Source organism: Coregonus lavaretus (assembly GCF_964263955.1).
Source record: "Coregonus lavaretus genome assembly, chromosome: 3".
Classification (NCBI taxonomy): domain Eukaryota; kingdom Metazoa; phylum Chordata; class Actinopteri; order Salmoniformes; family Salmonidae; genus Coregonus; species Coregonus lavaretus.
Genome location: NC_139990.1, coordinates 15,279,561 through 15,300,880, shown reverse-complemented (window position 1 = coordinate 15,300,880; position 21,320 = coordinate 15,279,561). Strand labels below are relative to the sequence as shown.

At 45.8% G+C, this 21,320-nt stretch overlaps 1 protein-coding gene across 1 annotated transcript; it reads left to right on the top strand.

Annotated features, from left to right (window-relative positions):
* Positions 1-210: 210 nt before the first annotated feature.
* LOC311109335 (intelectin-like) lies at positions 211-1,200 on the top strand (the record flags this gene model as incomplete). The annotated part of the gene is made up of 1 exon (XM_084152185.1): positions 211-1,200. The coding sequence occupies one exon, from the start codon at positions 211-213 to the stop codon at positions 1,198-1,200; it is 990 nt and encodes a 329-aa protein (XP_084008311.1).
* Between the last annotated feature and the right edge of the window lie 20,120 nt (positions 1,201-21,320).

Here is a 21,320-nt window from a genome sequence, read left to right as displayed (position 1 = left end):
TTTTTCTATATTTTTTACCAAGTCTGCAAAGGTTATTTATTTCAAAAATACCCCTTTAGCCAGGTGTGTCATTGTTAATAACTTCCATAGTACTGATAGCTATCTGCATTAACAAACATTGATATTGGAGCATTGCCAAAACTTAACATATAAGTACCTCAAGGAAGCAAACGTTCAACAGATCCACACTGAGACCTCACTACAACAGACATGATGTACCAGGCTTTTCTGCTGACGATCCCTCTACTGATGGCGTTTCAGACGTCAAACACGTCACCGCTTGATTCTGTAAAAACGATTGAGCAGCCAAGACCTCCAAAAGTTAGCTTGAACCGTCTTGATGAGCTAAGAAATAGGGCTAATTTCATTGGCAGAAGCTGCAAGGAAGTTAAGGACAGATATGGTCAAGCTGAGGACGGTCTGTACTACCTAACCACAGCTACTGGGGTGGTGTACCAGACCTTCTGCGACATGACCACAGCGGGCGGCGGCTGGACTCTGGTGGCAAGCGTGCACGAGGACAACATCTACGGGAAATGCACGGTGGGCGATCGTTGGACCAGCCAGCAGGGCAACAACGCCAACTGGCCACAAGGGGAAGGCAACTGGGCTAACAGGAAGACTTTCGGAACAGTGGAGGGAGCCACAGACGATGACTTCAAGAATCCTGGCTACTACGACATAGATGCAGAAGACATGTCAGTCTGGCACGTTCCCAACAACACGCCCTTTTACCACTGGAACCTGGCTGCCATCATGCGCTACCACACTGACAGGCGCTTCCTCCATCTGTACGGGGGAAACCTGTACAACCTCTTCCACCGCTACCCGGTCGAGTACAATGTTGGAAAACACATGTCCGACAATGGACCCTCCATTCCCATAGTGTATGACCTCGGGGACAAAGAGTCCACCAAAATGTTCTATGGCCCTAACACTAGAGGGGAGACTGAGGGAGGCTTCATCAGTTTCAGAGCCATAAACCATGAACGGGCGGCCACAGCCATCTGCTCTGGGGTCAAACCCAAAAGCGGTAATGTTGAACACTACTGTATTGGAGGTGGTGGGTTTTTCCCTGAGGGTAACCCTCTTCAGTGTGGGGATTTCACTGGCTTTGCCTGGAATGGCTATGGGACCCATATAGGCTTTAGTGCATCAAAACAGATGCTTGAGTCAGCGGTGTTACTCTTTTACCGCTAATTCACCATGCATTTACTTTTCTTTATTGTATGATAGATAGATTTTTGGGTAAAACAATTCATACAGTTTGAAATGAAAAGTACATTTTGGAAATTTTGGTAATACCTTTTATCATTATTATCTATTCATTCCATTACTATAAAGAAATAGCATAAAGCAATAACTCTTCCATCCATCATAAAAATATTTGCGTCTCATACAATCATTAAATTTGTATAGCTGATAGTGACAAATATTATTATGTAATGTGAGGCTCTTAATAACTGAATTACTGTAAGGTTACTGTAAACCACTTTGTGACACCTGTTGTGTTGTGGTGATGGGGGTTGGAAATTGAGTTTATGGATTGTGTGTGTTTGTTTGAACTTTCTTCCTGCAACAATAAACTAGTCTAGAGATCTGAGAGCATGAAATGAGCCTACTGTACTTTTTCATTACTTATTTTTTACGTGGGTGGGAGTTGGGGGGGGGGGTTGAGATGAACTTACTCCTCCAAATGTGTCTATCTAGAGAGTGATGGAGAGGACATATTCTGAGAGGGAGAGAGAGAGACTTTGACTTTGTCTTTCTTTAATAATACATTTCATTAAAACCTCACCTCCCCTTAAAATAAAAAAAATTGCCCTCTACCCCACGATACAAAAACAACACCACACATCACAATAACCCAAACCTCACCACTTCTACAACCGTATATCATGACCATCTTCCCCAGCTATACAGACAGCCCCCCAACACACCATATCTCTTGAAACATCTCCACACTCTTTATCATTTTATAGAACTCAAATTCCACCCTAAGGCGCGCAGAGACCATCCCATTAAATAATAGTAAAGGGTCTGTTATCCCCCCACCTTTGACCCTGTTCCTCCTTGTTAGCCAAATAGCCAACTTTGCCTGAGCAAACAGAAAATTTAACAACACACATTTGGTCTTTCCCTTATTTGAATACCTGTACCCCATTATAAACACCCTGACAGTAAACTCCACCCCCAACCTCTCACACAGACATTCCAACAGAGACATTAAAGGCATTAACCTGGCGCACACAGAAAACACATGAATCACAGTTTCACTCATGACACAGAAAGGACACCCCTGTCCGACTCCCGGTTCAACCCGTGCCAACCAGCTGTTAGTGGCCAGGGCTCCATGTAGAACCCTCCACTGAAGGTCCCCTGACCTCTTTGGTACTGGGAGTTTGTAGAGCCCCATCTAAAACCCAACATACGCTCCGCCCCACATACCCCCTGCCACTGATGTGCCTTCACTCCTGTTAGGCTCCTAATGTTCCTTACCTTAATACAGAGGTTGTATAGGGCTTTACCTCCCACCCCTTCAAACTCCCCCAGGCTCGGAATGTTAAAATTTAACAAGTCCTCCAGACCCCCTTGCCAGTCCCCAGTCTCTGCCATCACCTGCAGTGGCGGAAACATTGGTGGCCCCTCCCCCTTTGGCCACTCAAACACCCCCCTTACCGGCTCAGACAGTGCCTCCTGGAATTCCTCAGGAATCTCTCCAGCAGCCTAAGAGATGTTAGTCCTGTTTGTTGTGCTAGGAGGTCTGGGGTTTTCCACCCATCCTCCCCCAGCAGCCGCAGGTCCCCCAGCCTTAGTAATCCCGCTGCCATCAGTCGCCTCTGCAGGGTGGCCGACTGAACTGATCTCAAAAGGATGGCTGGGTTGTGGAAGATAGGCTCCTCCCACACCCACAGCCCAGGCTCTACCACTCCTTCTCGTGTGGGCCTTAGTAGCTGCTAGGCCCTCAGCACCGCAGAGTAAAAATCAGAGAGACCTGCTGTACTCAGCCCCTCCAGCCTCATGAGGAATAGCTGCCAGTCCAACCCCAATCCACCAGCTATCCTCAGCAGCGCGCATTCTGGTTCCCTCCATCCGACATCAGTATGGTACAGCAGTCTCTGCGCCGCCTTCAGTCGGAATGTAGCCACCCTGCTCTCCAGTTCCACCAGGCCCTGTCCTCCTTCGTGGACAGACATATACAACACTGCCGCCCTCAGCCAGTGATGGCCCGACCAGAAAAAAATCCACCAGCTTGCGTTGCAGGTCTGCAAGCAGACCAGCGGGTGTGTTGAAGACAGCCAGTTTATGCCATAGGGAAGATGCCACCAGGTTGTTGATTATCAGCACCCTCCCTCTATATGACACTTGGGACAGGAGCCACCTCCACCTGGCCAGTCTTGACACCACTGCCTGTGACAGCCCCTCCCAGTTCTTCCTGACCCACCTTTCCGAGCCCAGGTACACCCCCAAAATGTTAAGCCCTTCACAACCCCACTGCAAACCCCCTGGAAGCAGAGGAGGGGCCCTATCCCCCCATGCCCCACATAACAGAGCTTTGCTCTTGCCCCAGTTTACCTTAGCTGACGAAGCTCCCTCGTACACCTTCAGACTAGTCTCTAGTGCCTGCATATCCTGACCATCCCTGACCATCACAGAAACGTCATCTGCACACGCTGACCCTGCTATGCCTGTCAACACACCCATGCCTGCCCAAAAAAGGCTCAATGGCTAGTGTATATAACTGCCCTGATAGAGGGCATCCTTGTCTAATGCCCCGCCTCACCCAGACTGGCCTACTGAGCCCCCCTCCCACCTTGACCATACATGATGCCCCAGCATACAACATCTTCACACAGGCCAAAAACCTTTCCCCAAACCCAAACACAGACATCACATTAAACAGATAATCATGGTCCACTCCATCAAAAGCCTTCTCTTGATCTAAAGAGACCAGTCCAAAGTTCACATTAGAACCTCTTGACAAGTCCAACATGTCCCTGATTAAGAACAAGTTGTCCGTGATTGAGCATCCTGGTACGCAATATGTCTGGTCCTTGTGTACTATAGAGTCCAGATGGGACTTCAGTCTGTTAGCGAGGACCTTGGCAAATATATTGTAGTCCACACAGAGCAATGCCACAGGCCTCCAGTTTTGAAGTTCACACAAGTCCCCTTTTTGGGCAGGAGAGTCAGAGCCGACTGACGGCAGCTCATTAGCAACTCTCCTACCCCGACGCACTCACACAACACGCAAAAGAAGTCCAGTCCAATTATTCCCCAGAATTTTTTATGAAACTCCACTGGGAGTCCATCGACCCCCAGTGCACGACCGGGGGACATCTGAGTCACGGCCTCTGCCAGTTCATGGGACAACAGGGGAATGTCCATTTCATCCCTCTGTGCCAGAGAGAGCTTAGGGAGTTCTGCAAATAAAACCTGAGCACACATAGGATCACAGTTCGGCCCTATACAACTCAGTATAAAACTCCACAGTCCACTCCCGCATCTCCCCCACCACAGCATACCCTTGGCTTCACTGCTCTTTCTTTCCAAACCAAAGAAGAAGGAGCTGGGAGCATTCATCTCCTTGAGCATGGAGAACCTAGCTCTTACAAGTGCTCCCTTTGCTTTAACCTGGAAAAAACTTCCCAGGTCCCTACGTAGTTCTGCTAAATTAGCCTGGAGGCCTACATTGCCTTGCCCCACCAGCTCTACCTCCATCTCACTAATACTACGCTCAAGTTCCCCCAATACCCTCCTAGCCTCTGAGGATGAGAGAGCTGTATACTGTTGACAGAAAAGCTGAATATGGACTTTTCCCACATCCCACCATTGACTCAGAGACTCATACTCCTCTTTTCGCTGCATCCCAATCGATCAAGCCGGGCTGCACTCACCCTAGCCCCAAAGACCTTCACCCATGTATACTGTCTTGTATTGGGATGTCATTTTTACAGACAGACCCGATACAAAAAGGACTGCCACCCCTGCACTAACATTTGTGCCATGGCTCAGCATACTTGCCCCTTTCCACTAGAGCCCCCAATCAACTTCATTCACCACATCACTATAAGTCTCCTGCAGAAACAACACCTGTACTTTTTTTTGTTTTACATATTCACCCAACACACTCCTCTTTCCCGCATCTCTGGTGCCATTAATATTAAGCGAGCCTACCCAAAGAGTCTCCATAAGAAGTGGGTGAAAAGCCAGCAAAGAAAGAGACCAATAGCAAAGCTCAAAAAGCCCCAGTGCCAGAAATAAACTATTCATCTAAACAGTGTCTGAAGGTAGACCTTTACGCACGGTTGTGACCCACTTCCTCAACCTAAACCGTTTCCTGGGTGAGAGGACACCATGCCCCTCATTTTTCATAGCATGTTGTACTGATCTTACAAACTTTCCTGGATCACAAAAAAAAGCCTAAAGATTAACTTTTTTCCCCTTAGTCTCATTCAGGAATCTTGACAGTTCCCTCACCGTGTACTTTGACCCCTCTGACTGACTGCCTGTCAGCTCTGGACCCATTGAGGAGGAGTCTGAAAATAAATCCTCCTCATCATCTTCTTCCTCAGACTCACCTACCTCCTCCTCATCTCCATCTACCAACCTGACCACCTGCCCATTCTCTCTATTCGTGGCCTCCCCCCCAGCACCAGGCAAAGGTTCCTTGGTTCCTTTCACCACACCAGCCTCTCCCCTCCCACCTATTTTCTTCTCCCCCTTTTTCCTCTTCCGCTTGACACTCTCCTCCATCCCCCTAGTCGCTTCCCCTTCCCCACTATACTCTCCTCATCCACTAGCATAACCTGACTAAGCCCAGCCTCATCTACACCACCATCCATGACATGACTAGACCCAGCCTCAGCTACACCATCATCCATAACATGACTAGACCCAGCCTCATCTACACCACCATCCATAACATGACTAGACCCAGCCTCATCTACACCACCATCTATAGCATGACTAGACCCTGCCTCAGCTACACCACCATCTATAGCATGACTAGGCCCAGCCTCATCTACACCACCATCCATAGCATGACTAGACCCAGCCTCACCTACACCAACATCTATAGGATGACTAGACCCAGCCACATCTACCCCATCATCTGTAGCATGACTAGGCTCAGCCTTAGCTACACTACCATCTGTAGCATGACTAGGCCCAGCCTCTGCTGCCTGCGTCTCATGGCCCCCTGCACGTTGACCTCGATTTCCTCCACTGGTGCTTGTACCCTCACCTTGTCTACGGCCTTTATGTGGGCACGCAAAGCTCTTATGCCTCAAATCCCCACACTCAAAGCACCGTAGACTATCTGTGCTGGCAAACCCTGCGTAGAGCCCCTCCCCATGCCTCACTCTAAAATGCACATTTAACTGTTGCTCATTGTTATTCAGAAACACGAACACTTGCCTTTGGAATAAAACAACATGCTTGACGGCATCTGCCTGAAAACCTGCCGACAGTACACGAAAACCACTAGCAAACTTACCAAAACGACTCAGCTCCTTCCTGATTTGATCATCCGTAATAAACGGAGGCAAATTTGCAACTACCACCCTAGTCGAAGGGGTAGAAAGAGGAGAAATTGGCACCAAAACACCCCTTACAAATATTCCACTAGAAATGAGCCTAACCACCAAATTTGCTGTTTTCATGAACACAACCACAGCTTTGTTCATTCTGGAAGCAGAATGTATCAATTCAGCTCCTACTAGGCTGCGAAGCCATCGCGCACACCGTACTGTTCAAAACCCCAGGAAACTAAACCTCTGTCCTCTTCCTCCCTACATTTGAAAAACTAAAACAGTGGGTACCGCTAAAACAAACAGTGCATTAACCCTCCACCATAGAAAATAAAAATTGAAAGAAAAGACCAAGAAAATTATCTAGAAAATAAGTTAGGACAGAGCCCTCCACACCAAACACTCAAACTCAAAAAAACTCCCAGCATGCACTGAGAGAGAGAGAGAGAGAGAGAGAGAGAGAGAGAGAGAGAGAGAGAGAGAGAGAGAGAGAGAGAGAGAGAGAGAGAGAGAGAGAGAGAGAGAGAGAGAGAGAGAGAGAGAGAGAGAGAGAGAGAGAGAGAGAGAGAGAGAGAGAGAGAGAGAGAGAGAGGAGGAGAAAGGCCATGTTCTGAGTGCTGTAATGATGCCTCAGTGTATTGACACAACTAGCCATGTGATGTTTTGAAATGTAGATATACATTGTATGCTGCTGGATGTCGGATTAAAACATGTTTGTCACTTGAAGAAAGACACTGGGCATGATCGTATCTAACTAATGGCGTTCCTCTAGGGGACACACACACATGGCCGAGAGGCAGCAGGTGACATAATGATGAAGAGAAGAAAAGCCGCCAGCCCAGCCTCAGAATGTCCATGGCCATACAGCATCATTATTTCTGGGTCTGTTTCCCTGGTTGAGGCTTTCCTGGAGGTTGAGAGCCAGCGATGTTCTCACCACCCTCAGAGGAAAAGACACATCATTTGGGTGTTCTGGCTAACACACTTCAACTTGTGTTAGGATCACAGTCACACACAGCCATACACACACACATCCACACACACACAGCTCACTCTCTCAACATGAGTAGCAGAGGTATGTCATGGTCATGGATACAAACTCTACATAGGACACCGAGTTATGCACCTTTGGGCGAGCCCTTGAGCACATACATCATCACAAATGTCTACACTCGGTCTGTTGTTTTTATGAAATCGTTTTCATTAAATCGTTTTTTAATCAGGTTCACGGCAGGTCGGTTCCTGCCTGTGTTGCCATTTTTCTGCTCGGAATCTCCAGTTTCCTGAGGGTTCGTGAACGCTCCCGGCCTGGTTGCCGGGCGACGTTGCTAGGCGGGAGATCTCCCGATTAACCGCACCTGCATCTCATCAGCGGTCTGCACACCTGGTCCTGATCATCACCCTTCTTAAGCCCTGACCTGACATCCATTCCCTGCCGGATCATTAGCCATGAACAGTATGTTTGTCAGTGTATCAGCCTTGGAGTTTCTAGCGTTAGTTTAGTTGTTTTGCACCTTGTTGGCTTGCCGTGTACTTACCTCCGTTTTGTTTCTATCTGCAGTCAATCTCCCGGAACCTTCACCCAACCCCTGCCTGGTTGTCGGCGGCTGCCGAGCCATTCTTGGATCTACCACTGCACCTCCACCAACTCATCTCCGCCGTCCGCTCTGTCCCCTGGATTATTCTACATCGTTTTTTGAATCTGTTAAATAAATACTCACCTTCGTTTCAACTCACCTTGTCCTGGTCTGCTTCTGGGTTCTGGCTTAGTAAACCGTGACATTAAGAGTAGAGTAGAAGATGATCTTAGAGCAAAATAATGAAAATGATCCTCTGAATATGTAATTGCCTTACTCCCCACTGTCTTTTCTGTACTTACAAACATATACTATATCATAAACATATTATTCAGCATACTTTATGCCTTCCTTACAGTATAATATGTAATTTACATACATGGCATTGAGATATTTATAAGGTGGCTCAATAATATATTTCCTCTCAGTCACTTTCATAGCGTACATGACACCACAACACAGACTGCTGCTAACGCTATGGGTCTATTTTCTGTTCCAGCATCCTCCTTCCTCTCCCCATGGCAACATGTCACACCTAGGCAACATAGTGTGTCATAGTGTCAGAGAGAAAGAGGGGGGTTCACTAGCAGGATAACCAGGTGGTTCCCCAGCCCACCATATACAGTGGGGAAAAAAAGTATTTAGTCAGCCACCAATTGTGCAAGTTCTCCCACTTAAAAAGATGAGAGAGGCCTGTACTTGTAATTATAGGTACACGTCAACTATGACAGACAAATTGAGAATTTTTTCCCCAGAAAATCACATTGTAGGATTTTTAATGAATTTATTTGCAAATTATGGTGGAAAATAAGTATTTGGTCACCCACAAACAAGCAAGATTTCTGGCTCTCACAGACCTGTAACTTCTTCTTTAAGAGGCTCCTCTGTCCTCCACTCGTTACCTGTATTAATGGCACCTGTTTGAACTTGTTATCAGTATAAAAGACACCTGTCCACAACCTCAAACAGTCACACTCCAAACTCCACTATGGCCAAGACCAAAGAGCTGTCAAAGGACACCAGAAACTAAATTGTAGACCTGCACCAGGCTGGGAAGACTGAATCTGCAATAGGTAAGCAGCTTGGTTTGAAGAAATCAACTGTGGGAGCAATTATTAGGAAATGGAAGACATACAAGACCACTGATAATCTCCCTCAATCTTGGGCTCCACGCAAGATCTCACCCAGTGGGGTCAAAATGATCACAAGAACGGTGAGCAAAAATCCCAGAACCACACGGGGGGACCTAGTGAATGACCTGCAGAGAGCTGGGACCAAAGTCACAAAGCCTACCATCAGTAACACACTACGCCGCCAGGGACTCAAATCCTGCAGTGCCAGACGTGTCCCCCTGTTTAAGCCAGTACATGTCCAGGCCCGTCTAAAGTTTGCTAGAGTGCATTTGGATGATCCAGAAGAGGATTGGGAGAATGTCATATGGTCAGATGAAACCAAAATATAACTTTTTGGTAAAAACTCAACTCGTCGTGTTTGGAGGACAAAGAATGCTGAGTTGCATCCAAAGAACACCATACCTGCTGTGAAGCATGGGGGTGGGAACATCATGCTTTGGGGCTGTTTTTCTGCAAAGGGACCAGGACGACTGATCCGTGAAAAGGAAAGAATGAATGGGGCCATGTATCGTGAGATTTTTAGTGAAAACCTCCTTCCATCAGCAAGGGCATTGAAGATGAAACGTGGCTGGGTCTTTCAGCATGACAATGATCCCAAACACACCGCCCGGGCAACGAAGGAGTGGCTTCGTAAGAAGCATTTCAAGGTCCTGGAGTGGCCTAGCCAGTCTCCAGATCTCAACCCCATAGAAAATCTTTGGAGGGAGTTGAAAGTCCGTGTTGCCCAGCGACAGCCCCAAAACATCACTGCTCTAGAGGAGATCTGCATGGAGGAATGGGCCAAAATACCAGCAACAGTGTGTGAAAACCTTGTGAAGACTTACAGAAAACGTTTGACCTGTGTCATTGCCAACAATGGGTATATAACAAAGTATTGAGAAACTTTTGTTATTGACCAAATACTTATTTTCCACCATAATTTTCAAATAAATTCATTAAAAATCCTACAATGTGATTTTCTGGATTTTTTTTTCTCATTTTGTCTGTCATAGTTGACGTGTACCTATGATGAAAATTACAGGCCTCTCTCATCTTTTTAAGTGGGAGAACTTGCACAATTGGTGGCTGACTAAATACTTTTTTCCCCCACTGTACATGCTCCAGTGTGAGCTGAGCATCACCATCCCCAGTAGCACACCTCTCTCTCTGAGAGAGAGAGAGAGAGAGAGAGAGAGAGAGAGAGAGAGAGAGAGAGAGAGAGAGAGAGAGAGAGAGAGAGAGAGAGAGAGATCGAGAGCGAGAGCGAGAGAGAGAGAGAGAGAGAGAGAGAGCGAGAGCGAGAGAGAGAGAGAGAGAGAGAGAGCGAGAGCGAGAGCGAGAGAGAGAGAGAGATCTCAGATCTCAGGGAATTAGACCAAAGTACTGCACACACTATAATTACTTAGGTTTAAAAAATAAACTCAACTGGACACCTAAATGAGGCAATGAATTAACTGAGAGAGAAAGCACACAGGGCATTCTACACCATTAAAAAACAAATTCAAATTGAAATAACTATTCAAATTTGGCCAAAACTAATTGAATGTGTCATTGAACCAATTGCACTTTATGGCAGCGAGGAGTGGGGTCCACTTGCAAAACAAGATTTCACCCAATCGGACAAACACTCCATTGAAACCCTGCATGCAGAATTCTGTAAGATTCTCCTACATTTCCAGAGGAAAACTACAAACAATGCAGAGAGAGAGAGAGAGAGAGAGAGAGAGAGAGAGAGAGAGAGAGAGAGAGAGAGAGAGAGAGAGAGAGAGAGAGAGAGAGAGAGAGAGAGAGAGAGAAGAGAGAGAAAGAGAGAAAGAGAGAGAGAGAGAAACAGAGCAAACTAGAATGCTATTTGGCCCTAAACAGAGAGTACACAGTGGCAGAATACCTGACCATTGTGACTGACCCAAAATTGTACAGACTCAGTGAGGATAGCCTTGCTATTGAAAAAGGCAGCCGTAGTCAGACATGGCCCTCAAGAGAAGACAGGCTATGTGCACACTGCCCACAAAATGAGGTGTAAACTGAGCTGCACTTCCTAACTTTTGTGAGTGTGATGTTTACTGTTAATTTTTTATGGTTTATTTCACTTTTGTTTATTAACTATTTCACTTGCTTTGGCAATGTAAACATATGTTTCCCATGCCAATAAAGCCCTTAAATTGAAATTAAATTGAAATGAGAGAGGTGGAAACGAGAGCGAGAGAGAGAGAGAGCGAGAGAGAGAGAGAGAGAGTGAGAGAGAGAGAGAGAGAGAGAGAGAGAGAGAGAGAGAGAGATGGAAAAGAAAGAGAGCGAGAGAGAGGTGTGAGCAGCCAGCCACTGGATATGTGAAGAGATTAAGTGTACCCATGTCTGTTCTGCACAACGTGTCAACTGTGTTGTCACAACCCTCTGAATAACTACAACACTGAATAGACTCAGCTACCATTCTACCTGGAAAAGGACACTACAGTTACAGGTCTTTCTTCTCTTTGTTTCTCTTCCTCTGAACATGCATGGAAACATAACCGTATCCAGACACTGTAATACACCTGTCCACAGCTTCTCACCTTGACACAGGCGTGTGTGTGTGTGTGTGTGTGTGGCCTGCATGCACATGTGTGTGAGTGCTCTCCAAACAGTCTCATTGCTAGTTTAGCGTGTGTGTGCTCTCCAAACGATCACATCATCACTAGTTTAGCGTTAGCAACATCCTCCTGCTGACGTGCTAAACAATGGAGAGTTAATACACACAAACACACCTCTGTAACTTACCCGACACAGGTGAGATGAACACATCACGTCCCCTCATGTGCTGTTGTTGCCTGACACCTCATGACAGGATCCCCTGTGATTGGTTTACACCAGCCCCACCCACTTGGCTACTTCAATGGTGTGATAAAGAACCTGGGAGCTGCTGAAAAGACACACAGGTATCAGTTACCTAGCCTATGTTGTCCATCCTGACTGCAATGTATGTAGCTAAACCTCTGTGCTGTGATCATGTCATGTAATGCTTTGTTTGTGTGTTTGATGGGAGACACTCAGACACAAGACAGATTTCCCCAAAGGGATCATTCAGTGAAGTCTATAATGTCTGGCTTCTCTAGCCTGGATCTCAATCTTTTTCTGCTGTAGGGGAGAGTGGGCTAAGTTGAGCCCAAGGGGTAGGTTGAGCCACCCTTGCCTCTAGGAAACCATCCACAAAATTAATAATTTGACAAAATATTTAGGTAGAGGTCACAATTTCATGGAGTCTGTGAAGGAAGAAACCACATGGAAAAAGAGGTTAGCAAGTTGGGTCCAAAAAATGGATTTTCACCAAGTCAAATTAATTTATTGTGTTCGATGTTTCATGATGCTTGCATCTCTAGTTTAATAGTCACATGTACATTGTTGCAGATGTAATTACAGGGTACAGTGAAATTCTTGAGCTCCAAACTCCAAAAATTCAGGACAAAGTGAAATTAACATTAAAATATAATATAAATAGATAATAATACAAATAGAAATAATAATAAATGAACAACTGAGCATTTGGAAAATCTGCAAAGATAATCGTAAATGTTTTTTTTCTAGTTATTGTATTTTCTCCCCGGTCCCTAAACGTCTTTGCTCCATGAAAGAAGCAGAGATCACACAGAAAGCTTTACCAATGTCAATTATATTGAAACAATATTTATCGACTTATGACATTAATCTGGTGAGCAAAGTTTATTTAGTCTTCTAGGGCAACATATAATGACAGAAGAGAAGCTGCATGTATCTAATTATAGACAAGTTGACTAACAAATAGCCTACCAAAATGTCCGAAATTAGAAGCAGAAACATATCTAAATCAGGCAACAACAAAAAATCCTGCATCCCCTTTCTAAAATGTGTTCTGCTGTCTCTGACTGTAGCCTACAGTGTATTTTCTATATTCGTGGGTTAGGATCGGGTGCGAGCCTCAGATTTACACTTTATCACATGTAGTTGGGCGGTTACGGATGGGTTATTAGCAATTGCAGGCGGGTGCGGGTGAACAAACAGCTGAGCTGTGCACCACTACTCCTCTTGCCTAAATGACACCACATCCTCTCCCCCAGTTCAGAGTAAGGATGACATCCCATATAATAACCAGCAGGACCCAGGTGCCATGTCAGCAATGCACAGCGACAAGCCCCACGCACTTCATGGCTATATCCCATGACAGGTCGGATTAAACCCTGCAGAGCAGTGGGGGTAACAGAGAGAGACATGGAGATTAACAGTGTGTGTGTGAAGCGTCATGGTCTACGTCTTGCCGTCGGCCCCCACCATGGTGGTGATGTATTGGGTGAATAGAATCAGTGTGGATGTCGGATCACCACCTCAAGCTGAACCTCGGAAAGACGGAGCTGCTCTTCCCCCCGGGGAAGGACTGCCCGCTCCATGATCTCGCCATCACGGTTGACAACTCCATTGTGTCCTCCTCCCAGAGTGCAAAGAACCTTGGCGTGACCCTGGACAACACCCTGTCGTTCTCTGCTAACATCAAAGCGGTGACCCGATCCTGCAGGTTCATGCTCTACAACATTCAAAGAGTATGACCCTACCTTACACAGAAAACGGCACAGGTCCTAATCCAGGCACTTGTCATCTCCCGTCTGGATTACTGCAACTTGCTGTTGGCTGGGCTCCCTGCCTGTGCCATTAAACCCCTACAACTTATCCAGAACGCTGCAGCCCGTCTGGTGTTCGACCTTCCCAAGTTCTCTCATGTCACCCCGCTCCTCCGCACACTCCACTGGCTTCCAGTTGAGGCTCGCATCTACTACAAGACCATGGTGCTTGCCTACGGAGCTGTGAGGGGAACGGCACCTCCTTACCTTCAGGCTCTTATCAGACCCTACACCCAAACGAGGGCACTACGTTCATCCACCTCTGGCCTGCTAGTGTAGTGTCGAGTCAATGCTGCTAATTATTGCTGTGAAACAAAGAGTCCGCTTATACTGTACTTTGATTATAAGTTTTATTTATATCACAAGATTTCAGCATAAGTTTACAGACGCCTGCAGTGTCTGGAGAACAGTGTCCCAAAATAATATGTCTGTTCTAACGTTCTTTGTCTCTAGCCTATACTTATAAGATATACAAAAATATGGGTGGCTCCCTCTACTGTCCAATCACCTGTCTCCAATGAACAGGGGTGTCACTACAAAATGGCTCCCTCTGAAACTGAATAAACATCCTCTCAGGTTCCACTTTAAAACATTAGTAAAGTCATACTTCTTCATATACAATACTAGCTCCCCTACCTCTACGGAAGCACAGTTCCCGCTCAGCCCAGTCAAAGCTATTTGCTGCTCTGGCACCCCAATGGTGGAACAAGCTCCCCCACAACGCCAGGACAGCGGAGTCACTGACCACCTTGCGGAGACACTTGAAACCCTACCTCTTTAAGGAATACCTGGAATAGTATAAAGTAATCCTTCTACCCCCCACCCCCTCCATAAAAAAAAAAAAAAAAGTGGTTGTCCCACTGGCTATCATAAGTTCAATGCACCAATTTGTAAGTTGCTCTGGAGAAGAGCATCTGCTAAATGATGTAAATGTGTAAATGTGCAAATGTGAATGTGTAGGCGCCGGCGGGTAGGGTGTGGAGGTTCAATACACAAAATAAAATTGATGGTTCTGGTCCTATATCCTTATTCACTGATGCCATATTCCAAACTTGTGTATATATCCCAATGAACATTTCAAGTTAATGGACGATATCACCAATTCAAAAAGGAGGTAAAAGGGAGAAAAGGATTGAAAGGTTCTTTACAGAAAATAACTACCTGACAAACTTTTCAATTGTTTTGCCACAGACAACCTGATATCTTTACAGCCCTCAGTGAGGGGTGTGTCTGGTCTCACCTTGTGAGGAGATGGGCGTGGTGAGACCGCTGCCATCAGGGGGGAAGCGTGTGTTGTTGATCAGCAGGTCAAACTTGGTGCTACGACACGTGTTTGTGCACAGAGTGCTGTGTTCATAGAAGTCTAGCTGCCCCGAGTCCATCATCTTCCTGAAGGAGAGAGATTATTAGATAAAGGACAAGAGTGAGGAAAGACAGAGGGAAGAGAAGGGACACACCATCTGCATCAATCCCCTCATTGATTTTCCCCTCAGACCTGGGATCCTAACTGGCAACCCTCCAGTTTCTGGCCCACCTCTCTAACTTCTAGACTACCTCTAGATTATGCCTATCTAATGATCTCAGATCACAAGTGAATAGGGGTAGGGGCTAGAGGTTGATTTGGGACTGGACGACTCTACTCACCTGAGCATGACTTCTCCCATCCGGATAGCTCTCTTCCAGTCCTTCAGTGTAACCTTCCCAGACATGTGCACAAACTACTAAACGTAATCTAAATGTGATTTAGTACAACACTCAGAGAATGTACCAATGGAGAGGAAGATGACAGAATTACAAGACAGACAAGAGCCTGTGCTATGCATGGTAATGGTGGTGCCAGCATGGAGGAATGTGTGTGTGTGTATGCCTGCGTGTTTGTGTCTATCTGTCTATATGTATGCATGCATGTGCATAAACATGTGCATTCCTACCTCCCTGCCTCCCTCCATGATATGTTTTAATGCTCCCGATCTATCATTACAGACTGACTGTCCCCTTGTGAGTCTCTGCTCTGTGCGTGTGTGTGTGCGTGTGTACATTTGTGTGTGCGCATGTGCATAAACACTCAAACTCCCGGCAACAGCTGCCAATATTTCCCACCCAGCACCGTACCCTCTGGGTCTGCTTGGTCACAGTGCAAAAGCATCAGCTTGTTCCTCACTTGGCACCATTTACCATCTGGCATCAACACACTGAAGAGATCTATCTATATAGTCAAGAGACAGAGACAGACTTCAAATACAAGGAACTAAATACAATGCTCAAAAAAATAAAGGGCACACTTAAACAACACAATGTAACTCCAAGTCAATCACACTTCTGTGAAATCAAACTGTCCACTTAGGAAGCAACACTGATTGACAATAAATTTCACATGCTGTTGTGCAAATGGAATAGACAACAGGTGGAAATTATAGGCAATTAGCAAGACACCCCCAATAAAGGACTGGTTTTGCAGGTGGTGACCACAGACCACTTCTCAGTTCCTATGCTTCCTGGCTGATGTTTTGGTCACTTTTGAATGCTGATGGTGCTTTCACTCTAGTGGAAGCATGAGACGGAGTCTACAACCCACACAAGTGGCTCAGGTAGTGCAGCTCATCCAGGATGGCACATTAATGCGAGCTGTGGCAAGAAGGTTTGCTGTGTCTGTCAGCGTAGTGTCCAGAGCATGGAGGCGCTACCAGGAGACAGGCCAGTACATCAGGAGACGTGGAGGAGGCCGTAGGACTGCTACCTCCGCCTTTGTGCAAGGAGGAGCAGGAGGAGCACTGCCAGAGCCCTGCAAAATGACCTCCAGCAGGCCACAAATGTGCATGTGTCTACTCAAACGGTCAGAAACAGACTCCATGAGGGTGGTATGAGGGCCCGACGTCCACAGGTGGGGGTTGTGCTTACAGCCCAACACCGTGCAGGATGTTTGGCATTTGCCAGAGAACACCAAGATTGGCAAATTCGCCACTAGCGCCCTGTGCTCTTCACAGATGAAAGCAGGTTCACACTGAGCACGTGACAGACGTGACAGAGTCTGGAGACGCCGTGGAGAACGTTCTGCTGCCTGCAACATCCTCCAGCATGACCGGTTTGGCGGTGGGTCAGTCATGGTGTGGGGTGGCATTTCTTTGGGGGGCCGCACAGCCCTCCATGTGCTCGCCAGAGGTAGCCTGACTGCCATTAGGTACCGAGATGAGATCCTCAGACCCCTTGTGAGACCATATGCTGGTGCGGTTGGCCCTGGGTTCCTCCTAATGCAAGACAATGCTAGACCTCATGTGGCTGGAGTGTGTCAGCAGTTCCTGCAAGAGGAAGGCATTGATGCTATGGACTGGCCCGCCCGTTCCCCAGACCTGAATCCAATTTAGCACATCTGGGACATCATGTCTCGCTCCATCCACCAACGCCACGTTGCACCACAGACTGCCCAGGAGTTGGCGGATGCTTTAGTCCAGGTCTGGGAGGAGATCCCTCAGGAGACCATCCGCCAACTCATCAGGAACATGCCCAGGCATTGTAGGGAGGTCATACAGGCACGTGGAGGCCACACACACTACTGAGCCCCATTTTGACTTGTTTTAAGGACATTACATCAAAGTTGGATCAGCCTGTAGTGTGGTTTTCCACTTTAATTTTGAGGGTGACTCCAAATCCAGACCTCCATGGGTTGATACATTTGATTTCCATTGATAATTTTTGTGTGATTTTGTTGTCAGCACATTCAACTATGTAAAGGGGCGGCAGGTAGCGTAGTGGTTAAGAGTGTTGTGCCAGTAACCGAAAGGTCGCTGGTTCTAATCCCCGAGCCGACTAGGTGACAAATCTGTCGATGTGCCCTTGAGCAAGGCACTTAACCCTAATTGCTCCTGTAAGTCGCTCTGGATAAGAGCGTCTGCTAAATGACTAAAAATACAAATACAAAATAAAGAGAAAAGTATTTAATAAGATTATTTCATTCATTCAGATCTAGGATGTGTTCCCTTAATTTTTTTGAGCAGTGTATATTAAATTAAGGATAGATGGGTACACACACACTCAGCCACTCAAAACCCATCAGAGCTCTCATGGATGTTAACCATCAACAGGCTCTCTGTGTAGAAAAGACAGAAGAGAGGGAACCAAGACTACAGATCCACAGAGGAAGAGGATGGAAGGGAACGAGATGGGGAGAGAAAGATGCAAAGAGCTGTCAATGTTCTCTTGATCTTAGTTTTCCCACCAGTAACTCCCTCCCTCTGTGCCTTATTCCAGACACACTAGGGCCATTTTAACCAAAGAACCAAGTTAAATTATGTATCGTCTCTCTCAAAAACCATGGCTTGGTTTTTGCTCTGACATGCACTGTCAACTGTGGGACCTTATATAGACAGGTGTGTGCCTTTCCAAATCATGTCCAATCAATTGAATTTACCATAGGTGGACTTCAATCAAGTTGTAGAAACATCTCAAGGATGATCAATGGAAACAGGATGCACCTGAGCTCAATTTCGAGTCGCATAGCAAAGGGTCTGAAAACGTATGTAAATAAGGTATTTCTGTTTGCACAAATTTCTAAAAACCTGTTTGCGCTTTGTCATTATGGGGTATTGTGTATAGATTGATGAGAAAGAATATTAATTTAATCAATTTTTAGAATAAGGCTGTAACGTAACAAAATATAAAGTACTCAGGAAATAGTAGGAGAGATTCCTCTCAGGAAAACAAGTAACATTTACAATGACCGACAAAGACAAATGGCAGAGGGAGTATATATACAGTGATAGAGTGGGGATTGGAACCAGGTGTGTGTAATGATGATGAGACAAGTCCGGGGTTGATGAGTTGATGAGTTTGCCAGCAGTAGGTTCGGCAGCAGCTAGAAGGCCGGCGACGCCGAGCGCCTGAGCTGGACAGGAGGGGGAGCCAAAGCGAAGGCTGGTGTGACAGCCGTCTTTCGGATGGGATGTTAAACGGGTGTCCTGACTCTCTGTGGTCACTAAAGATCCCATGGCACTTATTGTAAAAGTAGGGGTATTAACCCCTGTGTCCTGGCTAAATTCCCTCATACCATAATGGCCACCTAATCATCCCCAGCTTCCAATTGGCTCATTCAGACATACTCTGAGTTGCTTTACAGGTCAATCACTCTGTTCTACTTTTATTTTGTAGTTTTCTGGCAGTGTGGATTGTTGGGAGGTGGGGCAAGAATGAGTATTTAGAAGAGGTGTAACTTACTTCTTCAGCTTCACTCCAGTTTGGCTTCTATTGGTTTCTATTTACAATGTTGGTGCCACAGCGATGACTGGGTCTTTGCACCCGGCCTGAAAAATAAACTAGGGGAAAGAGTGAAATATAGTGTCTAGTTTGAATACATTTACAGTGGGGGAAAAAAGTATTTAGTCAGCCACCAATTGTGCAAGTTCTCCCACTTAAAAAGATGAGAGAGGTCTGTAATTTTCATCATAGGTACACGTCAACTATAACAGACAAATTGAGGGGAAAAAATCCAGAAAATCACATTGTAGGATTTTTTATGAATATATTTGCAAATTATGGTGGAAAATAAGTATTTGGTCACCTACAAACAAGCAAGATTTCTGGCTCTCACAGAGGCTCCTCTGTCCTCCACTCGTTACCTGTATTAATGGCACCTGTTTGAACTTGTTATCAGTATAAAAGACACCTGTCCACAACCTCAAACAGTCACACTCCAAACTCCACTATGGCCAAGACCAAAGAGCTGTCAAAGGACACCAGAAACAAAATTGTAGACCTGCACCAGGCTGGGAAGACTGAATCTGCAATAGGTTAGCAGCTTGGTTTGAAGAAATCAACTGTGGGAGCAATTATTAGGAAATGGAAGACATACAAGACCACTGATAATCTCCCTCGATCTGGGGCTCCACGCAAGATCTCCCCCCGTGGGGTCAAAATGATCACAAGAACAGTGAGCAAAAATCCCAGAACCACACGGGGGGACCTAGTGAATGACCTGCAGAGAGCTGGGACCAAAGTAACAAAGCCTACCATCAGTAACACACTACGCCGCCAGGGACTCAAATCCTGCAGTGCCAGACGTGTCCCCCTGCTTAAGCCAGTACATGTCCAGGCCCGTCTGAAGTTTGCTAGAGTGCATTTGGATGATCCAGAAGAGGATTGGGAGAATGTCATATGGTCAGATGAAACCAAAATAGAACTTTTTTGTAAAAACTCAACTCGTCGTGTTTGGAGGACAAAGAATGCTGAGTTGCATCCAAAGAACACCATACCTACTGTGAAGCATGGGGGTGGAAACATCATGCTTTGGGGCTGTTTTTCTGCAAAGGGACCAGGACGACTGATCCGTGTAAAGGAAACAATGAACGGGGCCATGTATCATGAGATTTTGAGTGAAAACCTCCTTCCATCAGCAAGGGCATTGAAGATTAAACGTGGCTGGGTCTTTCAGCATGACAATGATCCCAAACACACCGCCCGGGCAACGAAGGAGTGGCTTCGTAAGAAGCATTTCAAGGTCCTGGAGTGGCCTAGCCAGTCTCCAGATGTGAACCCCATAGAAAATCTTTGGAGTTAGTTGAAAGTCCGTGTTGCCCAGCGACAGCCCCAAAACATCACTGCTCTAGAGGAGATCTGCATGGAGGAATGGGCCAAAATACCAGCAACAGTGTGTGAAAACCTTGTGAAGACTTACAGAAAACGTTTGACCTGTGTCATTGCCAACAAAGGGTATATAACAAAGTATTGAGAAACTTTTGTTATTGACCAAATACTTATTTTCCACCATAATTTTCAAATAAATTCATTAAAAATCCTACAATGTGATTTTCTGGATTTTTTTTTCTCATTTTGTCTGTCATAGTTGACGTGTACCTATGATGAAAATTACAGGCCTCTCTCATCTTTTTAAGTGGGAGAACTTGCACAATTGGTGGCTGACTAAATATTTTTTTCCCCACTGTATTTGCAGATGAAAAAATGGAGACTAAGCTTGTAGGATATGTAGACTATACAAAAATACCAAGGCACTCTTACCAGATAGTTGCAGTTAAAAAATATTTTATTTAGTTGGCATATTAATGTAGGAAGAATTAAACAAGAAAAACACATTGGCTATTACTTAAGTGCTGGTTTAATATGGGCTGTCCTTATCAGGTTCACCTAAATTATCACATCACAGTGTTCTAGGTCGGACATTTGTTAATCATTGCTGCCTCTGAGGCAAGATTCATGACAATAAATGTCTACCTGCACATTCATCAGTGTGTGGGGATTTATTCTATATTACACTGTTGTTGAGCACCCCTCCTATTTTCCTTTGTTTGCTGAAACGCAGATGCCTACCTGAACTGTATGACATGTCACCCAGAATTCTATGGTATTTGATTAGGTTATCAGTAGACTTCTCCACCAGCCAGATGACCCAAATTAGCCTGGCGAAACAATGCTTAGATCAACCAATATTTGCCCAAGATACTGTACGTTCTTGTACTATTGCACAAT